The 20,360-nt window shown below is 36.2% G+C and overlaps 3 protein-coding genes and 1 non-coding gene across 4 annotated transcripts; all 4 read right to left on the bottom strand.

Moving 5' to 3' along the window:
* Positions 1–647: 647 nt before the first annotated feature.
* On the bottom strand, positions 648–3,220 carry LOC115969500 (fructose-bisphosphate aldolase 1, chloroplastic). Its single transcript, XM_031089157.1, has 6 exons — positions 2,945–3,220; positions 2,319–2,588; positions 1,858–1,967; positions 1,680–1,770; positions 1,259–1,528; positions 648–1,163 (listed from the first exon to the last, which is right to left on the bottom strand). Exons 1-6 carry the CDS (start codon positions 3,113–3,115, stop codon positions 885–887), a joined length of 1,191 nt encoding a protein of 396 aa, XP_030945017.1. The 5' UTR covers positions 3,116–3,220; the 3' UTR covers positions 648–884.
* A 1,030-nt stretch (positions 3,221–4,250) lies between these two features.
* Positions 4,251–7,564, bottom strand: LOC115969170. The gene is made up of 2 exons (XM_031088751.1): positions 7,388–7,564; positions 4,251–5,808 (listed from the first exon to the last, which is right to left on the bottom strand). The coding sequence occupies exon 2, from the start codon at positions 5,804–5,806 to the stop codon at positions 4,673–4,675; it is 1,134 nt and encodes a 377-aa protein (XP_030944611.1). The 5' UTR covers positions 5,807–5,808; positions 7,388–7,564; the 3' UTR covers positions 4,251–4,672.
* A 72-nt stretch (positions 7,565–7,636) lies between these two features.
* On the bottom strand, positions 7,637–7,709 carry TRNAE-CUC. The gene has a single exon. It is a non-coding gene; the product is annotated as a tRNA-Glu (tRNA).
* An 8,118-nt stretch (positions 7,710–15,827) lies between these two features.
* LOC115969445 (endoglucanase 24-like) lies at positions 15,828–20,083 on the bottom strand. Its single transcript, XM_031089105.1, has 4 exons — positions 19,379–20,083; positions 17,788–18,087; positions 16,771–16,932; positions 15,828–16,671 (listed from the first exon to the last, which is right to left on the bottom strand). Exons 1-4 carry the CDS (start codon positions 19,790–19,792, stop codon positions 16,063–16,065), a joined length of 1,485 nt encoding a protein of 494 aa, XP_030944965.1. The 5' UTR covers positions 19,793–20,083; the 3' UTR covers positions 15,828–16,062.
* Between the last annotated feature and the right edge of the window lie 277 nt (positions 20,084–20,360).

Here is a 20,360-nt window from a genome sequence, read left to right as displayed (position 1 = left end):
TATATATCATCTCTCTCAATATGTGAATCTGACAATTGTGTGAAACTCACATGTTATGAGAGAGACGATGCATATATCAGATGTATGAAATAATTAATAGTTAATGTAAACCTCTCATTCTCGGGGTTAATATATCACTTTTGTGCTTTTTTAAAGAGTGTGGTTTAATAGTTGAACTTGAGTCACATAAGAGCATTAGTGGAGCTCATGAGAATGGTCTTCTGATATGTGTAAGAGCATTAGTGGAGCTTATGAGAACAGTCTTCAAATATGTGTTAACTTACCTTTTTCCATTTTGTCAAAGATTAGTTGTAATTATGGGAGTTCAGATTGCTCCGAAAGAATCCAAATTCTATTTAAGTACAAGATCAACCAGTCAATATATAATAGTTCCTTATGTGATATCCTATCTTAAGAGTAAAGCTAGCAGCCACACTATTGATACTTGAATAAGATTAACCCTCACTATTCGTTCTTCGAGGAGGTTAATGGAGCCAAAATCTCAGAATACCGAGCTAGTAGCATTATACTATGATGAGCTAAACAGCTACACTAAGCTAGTCGTTTAAAATTTATGCATAGTGGAGTTGACTCTAGTGAGGGTTTCAACCGGATTTTAGGGATTAAAACACTACAAAGTTCAAGCATTTTAGCAAACGATGATGCATATTTTAGCACACACTACCTAATCTCATCATCAATAAGTTTATTAAGTGGCTAAAAGTACATGTAATCATTAACAAAAATAGTCTCCACGCTATAAAGCATTACACATTCCAGAGAAATTAGCATTCCTCCATCCATCCATCATCATCATCATTGTCCTCTGCTGCCTCTTCTTCTTCTACTTCATCATTATCATCTATATCTTTCGCGCGAGCAGCTTAGTAAACGTAACCCTTGACAAACATTCCCTTCTTGGCCTCTTCTGACTCTCCCTCACCAGTGTATTTTCCGAGCTGAGCAAGAGAGTTGGCCTTGGCACGGATAAGCAGTGCCTCCTGAGCTGCCTTGACGTTTTCAGGCCTGCCTCCCCATGTCTTAAGGCAGGTGTTCTGGAGGGCTCTGGCATATGAGAACGACACATGCCATGGGTTTGAAGATTGGTTCATGGCATTCAAGTTCAAGGTTGCTTCAACCTCGGATTGGCCACCAGACAAAAACTGCTCATTATGAACAAATTACACAATTAGTACATGAATCATCCTTGATTTAATATAAAGAATTATGGAACTTTATTATTTGTTATGACACTTGCCATGATTCCAGGGACAGCTGGGGGGATTCTTCTCTGGAGGAGCTTGAGGGTGTAATCGGCAATCTGCTGAGGGGTGTTCCTTTCCTTGCATTCAGCTCCAGGAGTTACCATGCTAGGCTTGAGAAGAATACCCTCAAACAAGACATTGTTCTCAGCAAGGTAGAAGAAAACCTCAGCCCACACCTTCTGTGCAACTTCAAAAGTCCTCTCAATGCCATGTTCACCATCAAGCAAGATTTCTGGCTCCACAATTGGGACCAACCCATTGTCCTGCAAGATCAACAGAATTGATCATTAGCATATTAAAATCACTTCCATTGCTTTTGAGTTTCATAAGACTTGATTTTTGCTCAATTTCAACCAGAAGCACTTCTCAAATGCTAACTGAATATATACAAATCTTTAGAATTAGTTTTCTTACTTGAGAAATGGCAGCGTAGCGGGCAAGACCCCAGGCTGCTTCCTTCACTGCCAATTCAGTTGGGCCATTGGGAATGCTGACAACGGTACGCCTAATTGATCAAATTGATATATGTTAGATTTCATTGTCATATAGGTATGAGCTAGTATCTGTCAAAAATGGGGGTTTAGATTGACACCATTTGGCGAAACGAGCTCCCTGCTGGTAGTAAGCAGCTGTGCGAGAAGCAAGGCCATCAAGACCTTGGCACCATGACTCATTGTTGGAACCAACTAAGGGCACCAAACCCTGTTGTTCTCATTGTTTAAACCGTACATTAATTAGTATTGTTATCCTTGGAAACAAAATATCTTAATACATGCATTTATATGAACTTATTCATGTTGACATATAAGAAGTCAAGTGCATCTTAGGTCATCAAAAATGCTCCAATTATCTTTTTTCATCACAACACACACACACAAATCCATGTAGAAATGCATCTAGTTATTAGTCAATGAACATAATTTTCATGATAGCTAAGATAGATTGAAGACCAAAAGGCAAAAGTTATATATAAACTGGAATGGAATACTTGAAAAACATTGTCAACAACCAAAAGTATCTAAAAATGCTAGGAGCAATTTATGGGTGGCGTACCTTGTCGACTTTGATACCGGGTACAATTTTTTGCTCAACAAGAACATCCACTATCTTTTTACCATCGGTGGTGGATTGGTAGAGGGTTTCCTCAAAGAGGATAGCACCAGAGATGTAATTGCCCAGGCCAGGAGCTGTGACAAGGAGGGTACGGTATGCTTGGCGGTTAGCCTCAGTGTTCTCTAACCCAATAGAAGCTAGACGTTTCCCACATGTAGCATTGGACTCATCCATGGCCAAAATTCCACGCCCTGGTGATGCAACAATTTTCTATACCCCAAAAAACACACATTATCAGTGGCTTACCATGTATGCTGTGTAGTAAGAGAATCAAAGAGGACTGTTTGAGCCTTTAGTAAGTTTATCTTCATACTTTCTACACAATAAAGTAGACTATATATGTTACTTTATGCGTTTGGACATGTTTGAAAGTAGTTGTATGTTACTAGTTCTTAATGAGTTTGTTTATTTAATTTGCTAAACACATACAAGTAGTAATAATACCTTATGTCTATTCGAAACTTAAGCTGAAACGTTGAATTTAATCGTTTAACCATTATTCTAACTCATAATAATATTAAAAGTTTTAAATTCTCATTATGGTTATGAAAATATTGTACACATACCGCGGTCTTGACAAGTTCATCAGCATAAGATCCAGCTCGGATAGTGAGGGGTGATGGGGCGTTGGGGAGGCACCGGACAACGGAGACTGAGGGTTGGCGAAGGGTTTGGCCCTTCACCCACTCAGACTTGTCGAGGACAGGAGATGACTTGAGAAGAGATGCTGAGGCCATTGTTTGCTTTGCTTGTTGTGAAGATAGCTAAGCCTTTAACAAGCACTATAATCTTATCTCCTCTAGCGAGCTTTCTTTGAGCCTCTTTACCACACATGCAATTCACTCATTGTATTTATAATTGCTTAAGTGTACTGTCACAAGATGTCCCATTTGAGGCTGTTGTGTGTCAACCTATGATGTTTTGCCGTGTGGATGATAACTTGCTGACTTGTCAAGCTGCATACGTGGTTGAGATAAATGGTTTTTTTCCCACCTCGTAAAAACATGAAATACTGACTGAAAAAAACAATGATATTTTTTTTCTTGCGTTAGAGTTACAAGACAAATACATCACATCACATTCACCATAAAACAAAACGGTATACAAATTAGCGTCAGCCAGATTCCTCTCGAAATTAAGTCTAAGGCTGTGATTTCTTCTATTGCTTTGTCTTTGTATTTTAGCTTTGTACTGACTATTGACTAATGGCCATGATTTAGTTTATGTGATTTGAAAGATTGTGATTTTCCTGCAACGGTGCATAGCATGCCAGGTTAGCTGCTTCAGATTCTCACCTCAGACTCAGTCACTCGGTCCTTCTCTCTCTCTGTAATGCATAGACCATGATTTTCCATGCCATGTAGACCACGGTTTATGCACATCATTGTGTAGGTCCATTACAAATTTACAATGGCCTACACCAATTTGCATATTGGTGGCGGAAGTAAAATGCCAATGATATGTGGTTAAGGTCCCTCCATATTGTTTTGCAACTATGAGAACCGCAATTCTGATTTTTTGTTTCCATGAAGAATTCATTAAGTCCAATAATACTAAAATTTGCACCATTGCTGAAATGACATGTTTTGATTGGTACATATTGAGTGATGTTAATGATAATTTCCTGTAAAAGTGATATTGCTGCAATTACAACTTTTACTAACTAAATTGTAAAAATAATTATGAAAAGAATTGTCCCTAAACATAATATGGGCTTTAAAATTGCAAAGAACTGCTAAATTTGTATATGAAAGACCCTCTTCCGAAAGTTAGAATCAATAGATATTCAAATCGTTTATTTTAAAATACTATAACCCTTCTTTTCTTTTCTTTTTTTGATGGGAAACCCTTCTAATTGGTTGAGTATGATACTTCTCAAAAATCGAAATGCTTGATCAAGGAGGAACAATAAAGAAGCTACCACAGGTCGGTAAATTATAGGGAATAACTGCTTTTTACAACGAAAAAAAAAAAAAAAGAAATAAATAACTTTAACTATATAAGGTGCTACTTGAAGAATCATCACAAAGTATAAAGAATGAAATGACCTTCAAATATTCACGAGCTCGAGGCAAAGAAAAGAATGAGAGAAGTTTGCAAGATATTCGACCATCCATAACTTCAAACCAACCATCATTTCACCAAGTTGGTACTGCAACAATAGAGACATCAGCAGAATCTCCTAAACTATTTCAGTTTGTTGAAGTACCTTAAAGGTTGGTCACATTCAGGGTTTGCCTCTAACTGTCAGCAGCACAGAGGAGGAAGAAAACAAAGACCATCTACACAAACATTTAACTAGAATTTCCATATAAAGATAGGTCTGAAATGCCAGCTATTAGGTTATCAACCGACTGTTCTTCCAGATCTTTCCATGCCCCTGAATCATTAAGAGTTGATGGTATCGATTCAAAGGAATTATCTGTTAGGGCCTTGTTCAATTGTTTAACAAGTTCACCATCCTCGGCTGGAATGTCCAAATCCCAGACCCTGAAGATATCCTCAGTTGAGGGTTCCACATCATAAGCTGAAGAACCCAAATCAAGCATGGATTCAGTTCTTCCACTCTCTTTGAGGCCTTCAGTGTAAGTTGGCAGAAATGGATTTCTCTCAAAAGTTGACGACTGCAAAGTGTTATTTTTCAACTTGATTGGAAGATTATCACCTTTTGTTTTTTCTTCTTCATTAGAAAGAACCATATCATCCACATTTGAAGGCTCCAACTCATTAGTTAAGGAGCCCAAATCAAGCTTTGATGCACTACTTCCACTCTCTTTTAGGCCTTCAGAGTGTGTTAGCAAAAATGAATTTCCCCCATATGTAAATGACTGCAAAGTGTTATTCCCCAACTTGATTGGAAGATCATCACCTTTTGTTTTTTCTTCTTCATTAGCAAGAAACATATCATCCACATTTGAAGGCTCCAACTCATAAGTTGGGGAGCCCAAATCAAGCTTTGACCCACTACTTCCACTCTCTTCCAGGCCTTCAGTGTGTGTTAGCAAAAATGAATTTCCCCCATATGTTAATGATGGCAAAGTGTTATTCTTCAAATTGATTGGAAGATCATCACCTTTTGTTTTGGTTTCTTTATTAATGAGAACAAGATCATCATCAGTTCTTCCTTGGAACTGCACAGTGTCTGCCTCCTCACTGGAAGGAAGTATTTCAACATCAGTTTCTTCAGGAGAACCATTGCTTACAGCAGCAGAGGAGTTAATTAATTCAGGTTGGGAAATGAAGATTTCTAATAAGGCGTCTTTCAAAGAATTCATATTAGTCTCTGAGCTTTCAGGGTCTTTGATCAGGCAGGAGTCAACCCAAGCAATATCTTCTGGGGAAAGCCCTTCTCCTCTCTCGTTAGACTCTATAGAATTCAGAATGGAAGAAAGAATAGAGCTTTCCATTGCACCTTCTTCTACATCCATGGCTGCAAATGTTTGAGAACAATGTCAATATGAAAATAAATAGAGCTTTGCATCATACCATCTTCAAGATACCAGGGATTCAACCCCAGAGGTATACCCACCAAAAGGGTGGTGTTGATAGGCTAAAGAGCCATTAAAGGCAAAAAATGTTAGAAGAAAACTGTTAGACAAAAATAAAATGCATGTGTAAAACAACGCCAACATTTCACTTGGGACTAACAGATGGAAGACATAAAACCAGTAAATGACCCCTCCTAGGTAAAATTGCCCAACTAATAGTTATTTCAGAACTAGTCATGTTATGGATTGGCTTTCCATGCATGCCGCTTTTTCCTGTCAGCTACCACTGAAAAAAAAAGAAACCTTGAAAATGCTCATCTATGCGTTCCATTTCAAATGCAAAATGTTCCTTAACCATATAAACTTTGACCAAGAAAATTATCAACGCAAAAGGATATAACCTAATTGCCACCAATGGCAACCAGAACATAGGTGCCAATCATTTCTATCACATGTCGGGATATCGGTTCACATGATACCAAAATCACCTTCAAGGTGTTAATCAACACCTCTATCGAGACTATTTTTAGAAAGTCCAAACTTTATTTTATTTTTAAAAAAAATACAAAAGAAATGTAATATGGTATAATCAAGGAAGGCAGGAACTTGATGTTGACAATGAAAAGAATGACCAGCAACAATCAGCAGAGGAATCATACAATGACCACACATATGAAAAGATGGTTTATACACACTTGGGGTGGCTAGGATATGTAGTTAGTACAAACTTCAAAAAAATACAAAAGAAAAGCAATATAATCAGGCAAGGAAGGAACTTGATGTCGACAATGATAACCAAGACCAGCAAAAATCAGCAGAAGAATTATATAATGATCACATACACAACAAGAAGGTAATACAATCATGGTCACTAGGCCAAATACAAGGCTTTTTCGTGTAACTAAATGAAAATTCCCATAAAGGAAACGGCATAAATGTGATAGAATAAGAGAATTAGGTAATGGTACTTTTCCAATCAAGAGCTAATTTCCCCGACCAAAAAAAAAAAAAAAAAAAAAACTTTATTGGTAATTACACACATACCCAGTAAGCTCTTAGCTCATGTTCCTAACAATTCAAAGAAATTTGCAACATCAACCATCAATTCATGGGGTTAAGACTTAAGAAGATGTCAGAATTAGGCCAGTCAAGATCCCTTTTTTTTTTTCATCAAGTTTAGTACTTTACACTTATAGAGTAAAAATTCTATAATCTCTCTTCAATTCAAGATAAATTCACTTTTCCCTTAAACCGTGACAACATTTTCAGTGGAAACAAACAGAGACCAAAGGCTGCGAATTGGTAACTTCCAAATTGTGTTGAGCCAAAGTTTTCAGTCAAAAGGATAACCAAAAATTGAGTCTTGGTAGCATAAAAAGAGGTTCTAGGGTTTGATGAAATAGAAAATAGCAAGCTTGAAGCTAAACCCTAAACCCTAAAATCTGTAAAAGAAGATTAATTTAATATCGGAGAGAGAGAGAGAAGGGATTGAAATTAGGGCAGGAGAATTGAGAAGCGTACCTTAGATATGGAATCGGAAAAGGATCGAATTGGGGAAAATTGAGATTCAAGCTGAGAAGGAATTGGAAAAGAAAATGAGAGGAATTGGAATTGTGGAAAGTTGAGGTTCAAGCTTTTAGGTTTGTAAGTCTAAGCTGAGAGAGGGAATTGGAAAAGATATCAAAAAAAAAAAAAAAAAAAAAAAAAAAAAAAAAAGGGGAAAAGGATTTCCGGGAATTGGAAAAGTAAAAAAAAGAGAGCAAAAAGGATTTCCGTTGCCGGGACTTGAACCCGGGTCTCTCGGGTGAGAGCCGAGTATCCTAACCAACTAGACTACAACGGATTTTTGCTTTCATTAGGGCTGGAAAACTATTTTCTACTTGACAAAGAAGAGTTATTCCCCACTTTCATATGCTAAAATGATCATAATAATAATTAAGATTTTCCCTTCTTATTTCAAATTAAATGGAGAAAAACTATTGTCAAGTAGAGATTTAGTATTTCATCAATTTAAAAGTGAATATATTGTCACATCATTTAAAAATATCATGTCATTTCATTCATCATGGTTTAGATTTCATTTGATTTTATTGGGATGATTCAGATTTTATTATTTCATGAATTTAAAGGCAAGTTTATTATCACATCATTTCAAAGCAATTATCATTTCTTATTTTGTGAAATATAGTATGATTTTTAAATGATGTGGTATCACGTACAGTATATTATTAGATTCATGAATAGGTAATTCTGTACCATGAAATGAGTAGACCAGCTAACGAAGATGATCATTCTCTAAATGAAAGAGCAAATTGCTATGGTAAGAACTGAGTTTAAATCCTTGACCAAAGGATGAACAGGCTCAGGCCCAAAAAGCCCAAAACAATAAATTTGTAGAAAGTGGGTTGGAAAACTGGGCTAGAATGAGTTGGATGGCAAACAAAGTGGATTCAAGTGACAAGAACAGAAAGATGAATGGATTTCAACTAAAGAAAGTCGTCCTTGGAGAGGTCCAATGAGATCAGTTCTTGTATCTTTATCTTAAGTATGACTACAAATTTATTTCCTAATTGCTACAATGTTTTTCTTTTGTTTTTTCCTTCTCCCATTCCATGGAGGGTCTCTTACATTATATAGTCCCCTTTGAACGATCTTGGTCCTCTACTTGTTGATCATCTAAGCCCCTACTTGAGTGCTTGTCCCATCGGACACCCCTTTAGGCCTTCTGTAAGTGGGGGTAGCCAAGGCAGTACTGTTCAGGGGTCTTCTCCACATTAATGCAGCTAGGAAGTTAGCTACAAAGCATTTAATGCGGTGGCAGCAGCCTTTCCCTAGACATTTCTGGGCTTCCACCCCTCTTGTACGTTTATAATGCACGTCCCTATTAGTGGAATTTCCTCAAAGGTCATCTTGAACGATAGGATGTACATTTGACCTGTGCTTGACTTATCCAAGGAGACAAACTTCCTCGGACCACCTTTCCCAACCTTTCCACTTGCACATTACTTATGGGACTCTGAACTTAACGCCCTCACTATTGCTTATTCGTCCTTGAACCCATCAACGTCCTCGGCCAAAGCCTAAGGCCTAATATACAATCCTAAACCCTTATCCCTACAACTATTAACTTTTTACCCCTTGGTTTTGTTTTACATATGAGATAGTTTTTATTATCTTTAATTACTCCTATATTTTGTAAGTATGTTATCCTTTTCTGTGACTTGTGAGTTTTGATACACGACACATTTTTTACAAGCCCGATTCAATCAAACCCGACTTTATTGTGGGTTCAATTCATGTATTATATCTTATTTATTCTTTTAAGTATGACCCAAGCCCATGCAACATATTGGGAAAACTAAGGAAATGTGGTTTAGAGGATATAAGTCAGTTTCTTTTAGACCTTTTGCATGAGCCCCGTATGCGTGCTATCAAGTGAGCAAACGACACCGGTAGCACCACTAGCTCACGGAGGAGGTCTTATACTTGAAATTTTCACACCAAAAAACTTTTATGCTCTGGCTAACTATGGCCCAACTTTTCTACTCTACACTTTTTTTTTTTTTTTTGCCTAAAACACATAGCTAACCCTAAGTGGCTAGCCTTGTCTACTACAGCAACCAAATACAGCCTCCAAGGACCTATCATGTCGCCATGTCTAGGAAACATCAACCCATGAATTTAGGCCACTTCATTTCTCAAATTATGCAAAAAGCAAGTCAACCCTCTTAAGCAATTAAAGCAAATCTGACCATAACCTCTTTGATCAATACCTTGGATTCAAAGCCTCTTCCATTAACAAAAAACCAGTCACTTAGAGCACCCCAAACTCAATACAAAAGGCCTCAATTAGATTCAAAAGGAACTAACCATGTTTTACCCACATAACTGAAACTTTGGAGCAAAAGCCCATTCAGCCAGCCAATGTTCTCACAATTCCGAAGCTTAGGGGTGGAAATATGGGTACATAGAAACCTTCCCTCTCTCCCACACAACCTCTCTCAATTTCCTCTTCTTGCTGACTATGGATTGAAGTTTCAGACTTGTTATGTTCTTATGCAATTTTTAGCATTTTTGTTATTGGCATTTTGATTTCTCTCTTGTTAAAGCACCATTAGCCTTTGTTCATTATACATTTAGAATTTTGGGCTTGATTTTCCACAAATAATCACTTCTAAAGAACCCAAGGGGAGATTTAAGCCATTCTTGCATTTTTTGCTTTTGTCGCAAAAACGTCCCCAACAATGAGCATCTTCAAAAATCATCAGGCCTTACAAGAAAATGTCATGCAAAGCGTCCAAGTGAAAAAAAAAAAAAAAATATATATATATATATATATATATCTTTTATAACAATTGAACCAAACCATTAATGTAATACTATAATGAGTGAATAACATTTGTAAAGTTGGTGGAACCTTGACCAAAAAAAAAAAAAAAAAAAAATTTGAATCATATAACACTAATTCTTTGAGTTGTTACGTAGATGATTTGGTATATCTATTACAATAGATTTTTCTTATTAATTTTTTTTTTCCCAAATTTCCAAGCCATGTTAGTGACCTTAACAATTGTTGTTGATATGTAACACTGTGCTTCATTAAATTTATGTACCATATCTTTTGATGCGTGTTTAAGTTATGTCATTTTGAGTATAAATGATCATGTCAATTTGGATATGTTGATGATAATTTTCATTACGTCTTGCTAACAAGTACCCTAAGAATGTGTACAAATTAAAAAAATATTAATTATTTAACTACAATAACAACTATGTACACTCTTTTTTATGATGCTAAATACATCAAAACCCAGATTGACAACAAGGTGCCAAATATTGAATGTTCAATATTTATTTATGATGCATGAATTGCATGTTTAAATAATAATTAATAAATAAAACTTAATATCTTATATATTTTATATCTATATTCGCTACCTCACTTTGAAGGATTCACAACATCATTATTTTATTTATTTGGTTTTTAAATCAATTTTTTTACCACTACAAACTTGTTTTGCTTATATTTTCGTTTTGTATTTCGGTCCATTTTGGTCCAATTCGGTCCCAATTTGGTCCATTATGAACACTTTGGTCCTAGTTGGTCCACTTCAGTGCACATTGATTCTATTCAGTCCGATTAGGTCCATTTTAGTCCTATTTGGTCCACTTCGGATCTATTCGGTCTTATTCAGTCCACTTTGGTTCTATTCGGTCAATTCCATCCACTTTTGTCTTATTCGGTCCATTCGGTCTTATTCAGTCCACTTTGGCTCTATTCGGTCCACATAGGTCCATTCTGTCAACTTTGGTTCTATTCGGTCCATTGGGTTTTATTTCGGTCCACTTTGGTCCTATGAGGACCATTCGGTGAACTTTTGGTCTTATTCAGTCCATTACGGTCCTATTTGGTCCACTTTAGTCAACTTTCGTATTATTCAGTCCGATTTAGTCCATCTTTGTTCTATTCGGTCCAATTTGGTCCAATTAGTCCACATTGGTCCTATTCGGTCCACTTTGGTTATATTTGGTCCAATTTGGTTCTATTCAATCAATTCTATCCACTTTTGTCTTATTCGATCCAGTTTGGTCCAACTCGGTCCACTATGTCTACTTCCGTCATTTTCGGTCTTATTCCATCCTATTCGGTCCACAGAGGTCCATTCGGTCTTATTTAAGTCCAATTTGGTTCTATGAGGTCCATTCGGTACACTTTGGTCTTATTCAGTCCATTCGGTCTTATTCAGTCCACTATGGTCCTATTTGGTCTACTTCAGTTAACTTTGGCCCTATTCGGTCCATTTGATTTATTTGTTCCCCTTTGGTCCCCTTCGGTCCTATTCTGCCCAATTCAGTCTTACTTTGTCTATTTTGGTCCATTTCATTATATTCGGTCCAACTTGGTTCACTTCGGTCACTAAACAATTTTTTTACCTTGGTTCAGCCCAATCTCATATAAAGTGGACGGAAGTTCAAGCCCAACATATCACCTCTTTGAACAGGCTTGAATTCATTTTCACTGGCCCAAATCCTAACCCAACCATCTCAAACAATGCATTTCAGCTGCAAATTCTAACTTGCAGCCACCAAGTTCAAAACGAAACCCCAGCCACAAGTGAAAATGAAGCCATGTGAGGTGAGTTTTGTTCACTACCACCCATTTCCAAAATGGGCTAATCTGTGTAGTCCTATATTTGTTTTTCTTGGGGGCTAGGTGGCCCCACACAGGCCCAGAGTAGTTAATGTTGTTGTATCTGTCCCACGATTCTTGTTTCTTGACAGTATTAATTTTCCTAAAAAGAAAGAGGGAAACATGATCAACAATGACCCATCACCTACAAAGATCTAAAGTCCACACTGACAAAATGGTACAAAACAATGGTGACAAAGGTAGGCTACAAAGCCTACAATTAGGCTACAATTTTAGCTGGTATTAACAACACCATCTGTCATTGATGGAGCTGTGATCTTAGATTGTGAAGACCACCCAAAAGTGAACACTAATTATGAACATGGCATGAATATGAAGATGAAGATGATCCATGGTGGCAGACTAGAGCTCACGAGACCAATCAATAAGGTAGGTGGCAAACAGAGCTGCTATCTGCCCCTAGATGCACTTAAATTTTGGTTGGTAACAAGCATGATTAAAGCCCAACCAACAGAGGAAATGTTGGTCCATCAGACTATCAGAGTCCTCACTCCTCAATTAATCATTTTTAATTTTTGCTTCTTTTGTGAAAGACCTCAACTGATAATCTAGTGTAGCCATTACTGTACCATAAATTATCATTCTTATAGCTCCTCTCAAAAAGAGAAAAAAAAAAAAAAAAATTCATGCTTAGCCTTTTTTTCCTTCTGGTTGTAATTGTAAAAAACTTGGTTTTATGGCTTAATCTCAATAATTGAAAATTGTGGATGAACTTACATGTGAGCAAATAACATAATAACATATAGCTTTATATATGCTTAATTAGTTTTGACTTATTCTTCAACTCAACGTAATCTCACAATATTTTCACAATAAAATAATGTATCAATTTATCATAAGTCAAAATAAAATTAATTTTAAAAGAAAATATTATACTAAGACCCAACCATAACTCAAAAACTCAATTGTAATTTAATATGTTGTGAAAATATTATGAAATTTTGTTGTTCCTTTAGACTTTTTTTTTTTTTTTTTTCTGTTTCTTTTATTTATATATATATATATATATATATTCAAATTATACCTATTCTTAGAATATTTGTATCTTTGAGGTAGGTGATAGAATAAATACATTGATAAAGAGATAATTTACAAAGCGTGTTTAAGAAAAAGAAATATCATCAGCCAAATTTGAATGGATGACGTATAATTTTTCACCTATGTTTTTTTTTGTTGTTGTTTTTAATGTAAGTATGTAACATATTGAAATATTAATTTCATCATTTCTTTTTTTTTTTTTTTTTTTTAAGTGATCATTTGTCCCCACTTATTACGGAAGGCTGTTTGAATAAGGGTTGGGCAATTGGGCCAAGTCCCCCAAATTTTATAAAATTGCTTAAAAATAAGGGATTCATTTCTTGTATTGGCCTGTGATTAAGGCTGTGTTTGGTTGCCGTAAAACGTTTTCCGGAAAATACATATTTTCCGGAAATGCTAATTTCCGGAAAATGAAAATATTTTTGTGTGTTTGGTTGTATTTCAAAAAATTTTCCGGAAAATATTTTCTAGTGTTTGGAAAAGAAGGAGGAAAACACAAACCCAGAAAACACACAAGCCACAACCCAGAAAAATCGCGGTCTCGCCGTCGCGAGATCGCGATCAACGTCGCGGTCTCGCCGTCGCGATCTCGCGGTCGACGCTTCGCGAGATCGCGCCGTCGATCGCGATCTCGATCCGGCGCGATCTCGCGAAGGCGAGATCGCGATCGCGCCGTCGATCGAGATCTCGATCCGACGCGATCTCGCGAAGGCGAGATCGCGATCGACGCTTCGCGAGATCGCGATCGACGGCGCGATCTCGCGAAGCGTCGATCGCCGTCGTCGGACTGGTCCGCGCGCGTGGACTGGAGCTCGGACTGGAGCTCGGACTGGTCTTCTCCTCTCGCGCGCGCGCTCTCTCTCTTTTTCCGGAAATCCATTGAAGTGAAAATGAAGGCAGATTTTCATTTCCGTGGTCAAGGCTTCAAATTTCGGTCAACAGGAAATCCATTTCCGGAAAATAATATTTTCCGTCACAGCCAAACGCTCCATTTTCCGGAAATTGATTTCCGAAATTCGTTTGAAGTCGATTCAAACGCACCCTAAGAAGCTCCCACCAACCTTAACTAAACAAGAACCATTTAAACATACATACATATAAATATATATATATATATATATATATATATATATATATATATATATCTGTATATATTAAGAGGATTCAAAAAGTTAGTTATTGTTTTTTTCTCTGTCAAAAATACCCCTAAATTAATAAACCAACAACTTAAAAATGGGGTTAAAATAGTAAATTGACAAAAGAAAGTTAATTTTTGCATTTTTAACTATCAAAAATACCCCAACCTAAAACTTAAAAATGGAGTTAAAATAGTAAATTAACAAAAATAATAAATTCCTACTTCTATGTCGAAATGTCTTCGTGCTTCTAATAAACTCTTACTTTTACGTTAATTTACATTGTCTTCGTGCAAATTATTAATCTTTATCCAAAAAATAAAAGAGCACGCGCGTGCTCAGAGGCTAGTATATATTATTAAAGTTGAAACATAGCCGAAATTCAAATTGAAACCAAATTAATTATAAATGTTCATCTAATTTTGTGTCATGCAAGTGTCCAATTTTATTTTATTTTAATACAAAGTGCCCTATTCATAATATTAAACAAGAAAGCTAAGACAATCACCCTACTCACTTAAATAAGATCACCTCATCATCGCTATTAATAAATATTTACATGCATAAGCATGACTTACAACCTAGTTATATCGTAAGACAAAAGATTTAGACTCCTTACAACTTAGTTATATCATATTAGTTTGAACCAATTATATTTTCTTTGTTTATTTTAATATACTTAGAAACAAATCAAATCTCTTCTTAAAAAAGAAAAAAGAAAAAAAAAAGCATCAAATCTCAATAAAAATAAAATAAAAAAGAAATTGAGAAGTATTGTCATTGTGCACTGAATTTTTCCTTTGATTTTAATGAAGGCAGTAGAAGAAATTTTTTGGATAATCTCATACAAACAGACATGGACAAAGCTCGTGTAATCACGAGGTTCAATAAATCAAATCATGTGCATGTAGCGGCCCAAAGCCTCGTGATCTAAAGAACAAACCGCTACAATTAATTAAAGAGAATTATCCTCCTATCCACATAATTGAATAGAATTATCCTACTGTATCACTCATCAATATCAGATTGCTAAACACTTAACAGGAAAACACAAACGAAAAAAAATAAAATAAAATCACGGGCAGCATAATTATTTTCTTTTAGGTTGCACATGTCACTAGCTGTTGCAAGATGACTAGGAATCCTGACTAAATATTAATAATAATAAAATTAGTAATAATCATAGTGATAAACTAATAATGTTTGGTTACCCTACCTTCATGCACTATGCGTGAAACTCATAAACATACCGTCAAAAGACAAAATATAGAGATTTGAATGGTTTTTCTCCGAACTAATTTGGTGGAGAGAAATCTTATCCTTTATTTATTTGCTGAAAATGAGTAAAATTATAAGTGTATATAGATAAAGTGAAAATTTAATTAAAAAGATAATTATAAGCAAATAAACTTCAAGAAAAAACTAAATCAAATGCATACTAAGGGTTAATGCATCTAAGTTTTCGATGCCATCTTGGCATAGGCATAGGTGGTTTAAATATTATAATGTCTTTAAAAAATGAAAAATTATGTCTTTAGAAAATTGAAATCTCACTTCTACCATAGAAAATTGCATATGAAGAAACAAAATGTAGACAATGTCATTGATCTCGAGAAGCCATTAAGCTTCTCACATTATCCTTATATAAAAGGTCACAACAAGCTTTTGTGACAAGAAAATCACACAACTCAAGAATCAAACAAATTATCAAGCCTCTTCCCTCTTCTTTGCCCAAGATGAGAGGCATCTTTTCCCCATTCTCAATTGCTGAGAGTTCCGAATTTATATACAAAAAATGACAGGTATTTTTCTTAACTAGGGTTGGGATTAGCAGCCAAGTATGCTAATGCCCCGACTAATGGTGCATTAATGTAAGTCGTGGGCTCCGACTTCTTAAAATCAACTCGATCATCCTCATAGATATCATCTTCTCCTGGTCCTCCCACAACAGCCCCAACCAAGACATTTGGATTAGGATTTGTTGAGTTGAAGTATATTGAACCATCCTTGCAAGCAATGAATTGGGGATAGTCCTTAATGGATGGTAAAGATGAGCCACGATGGTGAATACGCTGTGGATAGTAGTCACTAAATCCAACCATATATGATAAACCCTTAGGGTTATCACCTAGAATATAATCAACTTGCCTCTTAGCCTGTTGGCGTAGTGTGGTTGGAGTAACATATATGTTTCCACAATTAATAGCTTGTGATGTTCGAGCTAGGTAATTGGCATAGACTAATGAAATGAAAGCAATTGATGTTGAATGTTGCATGTTGCTACCTCCAGGCCTGTATAGGAGTCCACCAGGAGTGTAATCTATGTGCGAAGATGATGATTCGGGTATGAGAGTGCACATGAAGCTATCAGCAGAGGCTTTGTATGATTGGAGAGAGTACATATTTCCTTCTATGACTTCCTATAAAGAGTGAGAATTGTTTTTGTTAGAATTAAAGTGTGTTCAAAGATTTTGTGCTGAACATCTAATAAAATGTCTAGGAAATTTTATTAATCTGACCTTAGAGACTAAAACGTTAAGGCCAGCATGCTTGTTGTCCCACCCAAATTCATTGATATTCTCATCGGCACCAAGGGTTTTGCCATTGCTTTCTATGTAATTGAGGTAAGTATCATCCTGTGTAGCCTTCCTTAGCCATGCTGCTCCCCATAGCAACTCATCCTATCCAACCCCAGCAAAATTAAATTGCATCAGATTGAAGTATGATCATATATAACTATAAAAACCGATTAGTTGGAAAAAGAGTAATCTTACGGATACAACAATTTCATAGCAATTGAGTTGAAAAGTTATTACAAGTTCTAATTTGGACCTACTACTAACATTATTTTTTTTTTTACCTACCAATAACAATACTTGACTTGTAAATTTTTTTGTTACTCGAGTCTTATTGGTAGGAAAACCCACTAAACCCGGCCATGGCAGTTCACATGGGATAACAAGCAACATGACACGACATCCACAAAATAGGAATCTTTCAGAATTCATTCAATGGTGATCTGCTGCAAAATGCAAATAATTAAGACTCTCTTGTCATGCATGAATTGCCATTTTAGTTAACCCAAAAAAGGGATAGGTCTTATCTTGTTTGCTTGTTCTGGCATGGTTTGGACTCAACCCTCACACACATGTTTAATGTGATAAAGGCATAAAGCTGCTTGCAACTTCAGCATGTGCAACACTCGTCCTTTTTATAATTTAGAACTAGAATTGCTAATCAAATTGATAAAGAAATCCCTAGGCATAGATTTGCTCTTCACAATTAGGATCACTTAGTAAAGTCATTACTAACTAATATAGTGATTTTTTAATAATAAAAAAAAAAAAATTGAAATACTTGGCATTCGTTACATGATAATTATTCTTTATCAATAGGTCAATAGGTTAAGATACTAATAAACTAATGCGTTTCATTTTTGTGTAAGCCGAATTCAATTCTGAGTCCCTTATTCAACTATAAAATAATTGAGTAAAATGAATCAGCCACAATCAATTGAGTCATATTTAATTACTCACTTGATAACCATCAAAATCGCAATAAAATGGGCAGACACCATCTCTAATATTTGAATTATCACTGTAAGCTCCTCTATAATTATCTGCAAATTGAAAAGCTTTGATGGCATTTCGTAACAAGGTGTCAGAGTATCCGGGGTCCGATGATCGGAATGCTATTGATGAAGCTGCTAGAGCTGCTGCTGTCTCTCCAGCAACATCAGAAGCTGGATTTGGTGCATCAACGGCATAAACTGTCCTGGCTGTGTCCATATCTTCTGGTCTTTCCCAACAACTATGGTCTATGTTTGGATCCCCAACCTACACATTAAAAAGTTCCATCTCTCAATCCAAATTACAAAATTTTAATTCTCATTGACACAATTAAGATTGTTGTCACATTAATTAGTACCTAATAGTGTCATACTATACATCCATGATCATAGTTAGCGCGTGGAAACTATATATAATTGTGAGGACAATTTGTGTCTTATCTATAAGAAGCATAAAGCTTTGTGAGGACAATTTGTAGACCATCCAATTCACAAACTTTAAGGAGAAAAAGGGTTACATGATTAAAGGACCCAAAGGTAGATAACCGGTCCACACTTTGTTTAAATTTTGATCAATACTAGGCAACTTTAAGGGCTCAAGTTTTAACGAAGAATATCAGTCAAAGTTTTTAAAAGCAAGTAAAAAAGTTTAATATATGGAGGGCATTTGATCTTTCACTAATCTTTTTTTTCCATAAATTTCACTGCCTTAATCAAATAGATGATTTTCCCCCCCTGAATGAGAGACTTTATTACAAGCTAGAAACATAGCAAAAGAAACATTGCAGCAAAGGCCAGCTCATATTGTCCTTCAATTCGAACACCTTGCAGGGATAATTGAAATGACAATGACCCTTTTCTACATAACCAATAATTATCTTTTATTATGCACCCATATTGTGTCCTTCCTCTTTTACAATGTGTAACACCATTGTGGGATCCACAAGCTTTGCATAAGACACCTCATATATTACAAGACAATACCTACTAGGCCAAATTGTGAGCTAGAAAACTAAAACGCCTAGTAACATGAACAAAATCCCAACACAAGAATCTATCTACTTATCATGTTGGATGAATAGACCAAAAAGAATAGTGAATGATTGAATTCACATGATGGATCAGTTCATGCTTATCATCCATTTTACTAGTGTTCATATAGATGGATCACTTATTCATCAAAAAAAAAAAATATATATATATATATATATATAGATGGATCACTTCACTCAAATGTACTATCTAATGGTAGTACCATAATTCATTTGATTCAATTTCACTAATAACAAAGCTACCGAATCCAACTTAATTTTTTTAACAATTTTTTGAGCCCCAAGATTTCTTGGGATAACATGTGAGGACCAAAAGGTCAATAATCAATACACGACAACCTACTGACCCAAGTGGACTACAGGAGTCCACAGAAGAACCACATTCTTCCACCCATTTACAGATTAGTTCAACTAAAGTAATAAAATGTTGTCTCCCCCAACTGCAATTCCCCAAACTACCACCACTCTCTCACTCTCTCACTCATAATGCATAGTACAAACACTTACCTGCACAAAAATCCGGTTCGGCAGCTGAGACACAGACTTGAGCAAATAATCAGTGGCCCAACGAATTGCCACCATAGAATTCCTCAGCTCACTGTTTGGCATGGAATCACCGAACTCGATCACACTCCAAGCCAACAATGTTGTTGTGAAAGCCATAGGGAAACCAAACTTTACGTTGTCACCAGCATCATAGTACCCACCAGATAAGTCATAGTTGTACATCCAACCATCACTTAGGCCCGAGTTGGCACGCCAAGTGATTCTTTGGTCTTGTGGCAAATAACCAGAGCGTTGGCCCTCAAAGAACAAGATTGCCTTTGATAATGCGTCTTGGTAGTCATGTGAGCTTGTTGCAAAGCTTGGGAATTTGGTGAGGAGAAGAGCAAGGACGAGATGGGCAAGTGAAAGGTTCATTTTTTGTGGGTTTGAACTTTGATGGGGTGGTTTTTTTTGGGAGTGTCAAATGACTCAAACGTGTGTATGAGCGTGGGTTTTGGGTTGGTTTTATATGCTACGTGCTACGTTATGGGTGTCACGGGGAAGAGAGATTGGGAGGAGAAAGGGGGGGCTGCGTGTAAGAGCCGACACTGACAGGAGTGTTCGTGTCAGTGAGCTCACATGCAACCGCAAATGTGACTTTTGTGAGCGCACAAATACACTTGAAGATGAGTGACAAGCGTTTTTTTTTAAGTGGGGTGGTCTAATAGCAGTTTTGCTGATTAGAAAAGTGAAATTAATCAGTTTGTCTGTTTAAACTTTAAAGTGTTTTTTATCATTCTACCTGCTGCTCTGGGTAGTTAAGAACAGTCTCAATCACTCACCCTCGGCTGTGTTTGGCATCACAAAATTGAAGTTAATATAAAGTTCCCCCCACCCTCTTTTTTGGTTAAAAGTAAAACATTTCTCCTTTTTTTTTTTTCTTTTTTTTTTGGGAGGCTCGTATATATAGACAGTATAGTCTTCATCTCATGTCCTATATTAC

This window comes from Quercus lobata, chromosome 11 (assembly GCF_001633185.2).
Source record: "Quercus lobata isolate SW786 chromosome 11, ValleyOak3.0 Primary Assembly, whole genome shotgun sequence".
Lineage (NCBI taxonomy): Eukaryota > Viridiplantae > Streptophyta > Magnoliopsida > Fagales > Fagaceae > Quercus > Quercus lobata.
The sequence above is the reverse complement of the archived record's forward strand: the minus strand, read 5'-3'. Positions and strand labels throughout refer to the sequence as shown.